Here is a 6,348-nt window from a genome sequence, read left to right as displayed (position 1 = left end):
CAGTGCTGCTGCTCTGCCTCCGGTGCAACTGTGCCTTCTGGGCTGTTTTTCTGGACTCTCTGGTCTGGGGTTGCCAGATTTCTCCTGCATTCTTAGCCCAATATCACTTAAAAACTAACCTGATAATAGCCCAATCCACTTCTTTCAAGAAAGGGTTTGGGTTTTTTATTAATAGATTGGTGTACACATAAGTAACAAATGAAAACTTTCATTAGATTCCTAGTACAGATTTAATATTTATTTAAAAAAAAACACCTACAAGGCATAGCAGGAGTTTGTCCACACTAGCCACAATGCTATGAGACGATAATCAAAGTCAAAAGCCCCCTACTGGTACTTGTACCCTGGTTGAGGACTGATAAATGTTTCAAACATTACATTAGCCCAAAAGGAGCCCACAATGTATGTAGTACAAAAACAACAATAAAATGATTATGGTATTTATTTCTAACAGCATTCAGTGTGCGTAGTCAATGTCCATAGTTTGTCTTGAAAAGAAATGATAGCTCTGCATTTGCCTGGCCTCATATTCAGAACAACCAGGTTAAGCAGTTTTAGGCTGAAGTTGTCAAACACATGGATGCCACTGGGGACAAAGACTTTATTGAACTTGGCTTGTTTGCTCTTTCATTGCTGTCCCTACCTTTTAGTAACGCTGCAGTTGAAAGACTGTTTTCTCAGATGAACTTGACAAAAACATGTGTTTGACAACTTCAGCCCCAAACTGCTCAACTTGGTTGTCCTGAGTATGAGGCCAGCGAATTGTAGGCAAAACTCTCCACTGCTGCTCCAAATACGCGAGGTGTTCACAAACCAATAGCAAAAGTGAAATATTAGCCATTCTAACTTATGCAGGGCTGAGTGCAGCAGAAGGACTTAGTTCCGTAAGCAATTCAGTCACCTAGATGTTTGGTGATAATCCATGTTTCACCTTTTTCACAAGCTCCAACATGAAATTTTGACATCTACTCTTCATGTCTTTGAAAATGGGAATGGCTAGTGTGTATTTTGAAAGGTCCAGCTGAAAGCTAATCAAAAATTGGCTGCACAAAGTGGTAGGTAATTTGACTCAAAAACATTATCAAGTTTAACACATCAGTCCAGTTCAAAAACACAGTTTCACACCTCTCACCAACAAGTTCTAGAAGAATGTCCTCAATTCTCATGCTAAATTTTGCTCACTGGATAGCTTTATGTATGATTAAAAAATTCAGCATTGTAGCTTCTTTCTTTGTCTTTGTGTTTCTAACAGTCTGGTTCATCAGTGTAGCTTCAGTTTGTTGAACTGATCAAGAACTCTGTTCAGAGAGGGACTAACGCAAGCACACCCTACATCAGAAAAGTGAATATCGCCTGGTAGTCACAGAAAGGCTGATTGATGGGCTGAGTGTATGAAAATGGGGCTGGCGGGTGAAAATGAAAGTGGTCAGGTGATGGCCAGAGAGAGAGAACTCAGCAACAGAGAGAACAGTGCATAGTGATGGACAGATAAGATGTTAGGTGTGAGGAGCTTCTCAGACTCTGAACTTCCACAATGTTGAGCTCAGCCAAACTGGGACAGAGCATCCTTGATTAATGAGGAGATATCCTTCCCCCTCTTATCACACAGCTGTAAAGTCAGTGGCCCCTGGCAATAAACTTCTGCAGATGTATTTGCCCATTTTGTCACGAAACTCTTTGGTTTTGGCCCCATAAATGATAGGGTTGAGCAAGGGAGGGACAAGGAGATAGAAGTTAGCGAAGGTGACATGTACATGGGAAGCAATTCCTTGACCAAACCTCTGTGTCAGGTAGGAGGAGATGCAGGTCATGTAAGACATCAGCATCACACAGATGTGGGCTGTGCAGGTGCTGAGGGCTTTCTGGTGGGCTTCCTTGGAGGAGATTCTGAGAACATCCCTGATGATCAGGCCATATGACAGGGCAATAAGCATCAGGTCTAACCAGATGACTGCAAGCGCTATCACCAAGCCATATGTCCTGTTGACTGTGAAGTCCCCATGCAACATCTTTGTCACAGGCATGTTCTCACAGTTCGTATGGGGGATAATGTGGTTGGCATAGAATGACTGCCTTCTCAGGAGCAGGGGCAGGGGCAGAATGAAGAGAACAGCTCTTATCAAACTCAAGAGCCCTAGCTTAGCTATTCGTGCATTGGTGAGGATGGTGGAGTATCTCAGAGGATTACATATGGCAACATAGCGATCAAAGGCCATTGTAACAAGAATGGCTGACTGCATTACAGTAACCATGTGAATGAAGAACATCTGGGTGAGGCAGCCACCCACAGTAATGCCTTTCAAATTAAACCAAAATATACACAGTGCCTTTGGAATGACGGAGGTAGACATGCCGATATCTGTGAGTGCCAGCATGCAGAGCAGCAGGTACATCGGCTTGTGCAGAGTCTGCTCTTTGCCTACAACAAACAGAACCATGATATTTCCAAGCAGACTGATAATGTAGATCATAGAGAAAGGGATGGAAATCCAGATGTGAGCAGCTTCCAGTCCAGGGTTGCCCATTAGGATAAATGGTGAAGGATCAGAGGGGGTGAGGTTGAAAGCTGCCATGAGGTGGTTGGGGCGTTGATCGGGCTCAGAAATACTCAAAGTGCCTCCTGAAGGGAGAGAAGCAGAGGGAGGGGGGGTTACATACATGATAAAAATAGTATGGTAAATATTTTATAGTTAATAATCTAGAATGGGGGTGAGCAGTGAGGTGGGGACATTTGCAGATGCCACCAGATTATTTAGATCCTATTCAAGAAAAGAGAAGTCATCAGAGGGAGGTATCCAAGCCAGATGAATGGGTGGCATGATGGCAGATGAACTTCAGTGTAAATAACTGCAGCATGTATGCTTTTTAGAGGGAAAATCTTGAGGTCCTTGAACACTTTTCAAGATTCTAATTTAATTGTATAAATTCAGTATAAGACATAGTACACAGCTTTGTGAAACCGTACTCACAGTGCAAGCAGGAACTAAGAAAAACATTGGGTCCAAGAAGAGTGTGATGGGGAATCATACAGAAAGTACGCCATGAGATCAGTCAGTTTATGTTTCACCCTCCTCTAGACTCCTCTGGGTGGTACGGTGCACCCTTCTCACACAGGATATTGCAGAGCTGGAGGGGTTCAGGGAAGGGCAATGAGAATGATCAAGGAGAGAGGTCGAAAAGACTGGGACTGTTACCTTACAAAGGAGATCTATTAGAGGGATATGAGAAAAGTCTGTAAATTACTGACTGGTAGAGAGTTTTCAGGGGGATGACTGGTAGAGAGTTTTCAGGGGGATGACTGGTAGAGAGGAGATAAAGAATGTGTTCTCCCTGACTGACAACACAAGACTATCCATTTACAGTACTTTCAGAGAAATAAATATTTTGGAAAGCCTATATGCCAATGTATTTCAGGGAACCAGCCAATCTTTAGCTGTTAGGCATTAGGATGACACACTCAGAATGGTTAAGGCATCTCCCCATCAACATACTGCTGGGTTTCTTATGCCTCCTACTGCAGCACCTGGGGCTGTCATTCTCAGACAGAGGACACTGGACTGGATGGGCCACAGGTCTGATCTACAGTACAGTTCATATATTCAAAAGGAGTCAATTTTCCCAATGGACACTGACAATATCCTGCTGGGCTATGACTTTATACTCAAGAGAATGGATATGAAGAGCACAAAGGTCTTTGTATTTAGGGCTACAGACATGCACCTCTGTTACTTCCCCTTTTTCTTTTGGTGTGACACTTTCTTGCAGGCACCCAGCTTTGTCTGACAGATGATGCTGATCTCTATTGTGGAATCGTAATGACTCTGAACATGATTTGGGAGTACGAAGGGATAATTAGCTAAACATGAGACTCCCAGTATTATTATGTGGCCAAAATAGCTAATGCGATCCAGGGATGATTACTGGGGGAATCTCAAGTAGGAACAGAGATGTTATTTTACCTCTGTATTTGGAGCTAGTGAATCTGCTGCTGACATTCTATATCCATTCTTGGAATCCACAATTCGAGACAGAGGGTTGAGAGACAAGCCACCAGAATAAGTGAAGAATTAAAACCAACCTTCTAGTGTTAATAGGAGACTTGGTCACAATCTCTAAGTACCTACATGGGGAACAAATATTTAATGTGAGCTCTTCAGTCTAACAGAGAAAGTTCTCACACAATACAATGGCTGGAAGTTGAAGTTAGACACATTCTGACTGGAAATGAGGAATACACTTTTCTAATTCTGATAGTAATTAACCATGGGAAGAATTTTTAAACCAAGATCATATATATATATATATATAATGCATAAATTTCTCTGCTTGTAAGTTGTTCTTGTGTAGCAGTCCCCGAACCCTCAGGCAGTGTTTGAGATTCTCACTGGTGAGACACAGTCACTGATTACTCCCCAGCTAAGGGAGCAGATGTGATGAGAGGCACCTCACACCCTGCAGAGGAAGAGCTGTGTGGGGTGGCTTGGAGAGTGTGGGAGCCAGGAATGACTGGGGAGCATGAAGCAGACACTAGCGTCCAGCGTACTGTTGGAATCAGGGCACCCTGGGATGGGGAAGGAGAGTATGGACAGGGGATCAGAGTATAATGGGAGATTGAACCATCAGAGAAGCAAAGATCAATGGTTCTTTTCACCAGTGAAATGCCTGAAGTTACGTAACAACAACAACAATTGGAAACAAAACAGAGTAAAGGTTGTGACGCCTAAGCTGTAGCTCTGTGGCTTGCAAGGGAAGAGAGACCCTGATACCCACCAACACGCATTCAAGGCCAGAAAAGGTCCCAGCACTGACCTTGAACCAACAATCACAAAGGAAAATTCAATTTCAACAGCTCTGCCTGCATCACCATGTACATGCCGCTCCCTGCTCTCACAGCACCTAGCGTTTGTTCTCCTGTTTATGTACTCACTGTTCCCAGTCCCCACACGAACAGGTGCTGTCCACCTGTCCATATACCTCCCTGCCTGTCCCCTAACCCCCAACGCTTCCCACCTCTCTGTATACCCCTCCGCTTGCCCCACAATATCGAACGCTGTCTATCTTTCCCCCAACCCCAGAACCCACACTACTACCACACAGTGATACCCCTCACCCAGGACCAAAAGCAGGTGTCAGACCCTACAGTGACAGCTCATGACATAATCTCCACAGACTAGGTTAAACTCAGAGTCTATCTGTGCCAGGGAAAAGGGGGAGATCAGCAAAAATTCAGGCTGTGCGGTGAAGGAGAGAGGGACAGACCCGGCGGGAAGGACAAAGGACATGGAGACTAAAAGTAGCCAGTGTGAGTAACTCTTTCTCAAAATGACATGAAGCTTTAACATATTGCAGCCCACTAGAAACCCAGACACCCCTTCCTGAGGATGCTTCTGGTTGGCAATTGCTGACATTACCTCGAGGCTGTTGAGGGGTTGCTCACAGGAGAAGGGATGATCCAGACGGGAGAAGGTGTGAGATACATTCTGCTACAGTATGGTAGAAATTACATAATAGTCTAACACACTTACCCCACTCCAGGAGGCCTCAATATGCCTCTTTAGTCTGTACATAAGGCTAGATTTCCACATACGCAAGCAGACACATTGTGCATGCTGTTATCTCCCTAGTGGAATTTCCAACTCCACCTGGTTATTTTTACTGCCTTTTGGTGATTCTCGTCCTTTCCAGAGATGCAGGGGCACAGAGAGAGCTGATCCTTCTGTCCCCTCAGAAAAAAACATGTTATCCTGATTGTTCTGAACCTCTAAGCCTGTGAGTGTGAGATTTCAGCAACTCTCCTGTCAGTTCATCATTGGTCCAAATGAGCTCACCCGGCCTTAGAGGCCATGGAATGACTCTAGGTAAAATCACTGGAGGCTCATGGTCGGTATAAATCAGGACATTTATTTAAGTCCCTACAAGTGGATTTAGGGTGAACTCCTGGTCATGTTGGGAGTTTACTGTTGATCTGAATAAGGACCAAGATTTCACCCTTAATGGTTATCTTTTGGCTACCAGCTGTGAAAATCATGAAAGATGGGAATTCCAAAACACATGGGCCCTAATTTTGCTGTCAGGGAGGTCAGTGTCAATTTGGAGTGACCCACTGAAGGCAGAATGTGACAATAGGATCTGGCCAGTGTGTGACTCATTCTTCTTGTGAACCCCCTGGTACCCAATGAGGAGGTTTTGGGTGAACTTTCTAAAAGGCAGTGAAGTTCCTGAATTGGAAAACATGAATGAACCAGAGGAAAAACCACACAGCCCAAAAAAGGAAGCTACTTAGAGATAGAAGGACTCAGTAAGAGACAAGGAACTGATCTGAAAAACAAATATTTGTCTAAACTATCT

At 44.0% G+C, this 6,348-nt stretch overlaps 1 protein-coding gene across 1 annotated transcript; it reads right to left on the bottom strand.

Annotated features, from left to right (window-relative positions):
- Window positions 1-1,601: 1,601 nt before the first annotated feature.
- Window positions 1,602-2,573, bottom strand: LOC115641917 (putative olfactory receptor 52P1). Its single transcript, XM_030545272.1, has one exon. It carries the CDS (start codon window positions 2,571-2,573, stop codon window positions 1,602-1,604), a length of 972 nt encoding a protein of 323 aa, XP_030401132.1.
- Between the last annotated feature and the right edge of the window lie 3,775 nt (window positions 2,574-6,348).

The sequence above is a fragment of the Gopherus evgoodei genome, unplaced genomic scaffold, assembly GCF_007399415.2.
Source record: "Gopherus evgoodei ecotype Sinaloan lineage unplaced genomic scaffold, rGopEvg1_v1.p scaffold_36_arrow_ctg1, whole genome shotgun sequence".
Taxonomy (NCBI): Eukaryota; Metazoa; Chordata; order Testudines; family Testudinidae; genus Gopherus; species Gopherus evgoodei.
The sequence above is the reverse complement of the archived record's forward strand: the minus strand, read 5'-3'. Positions and strand labels throughout refer to the sequence as shown.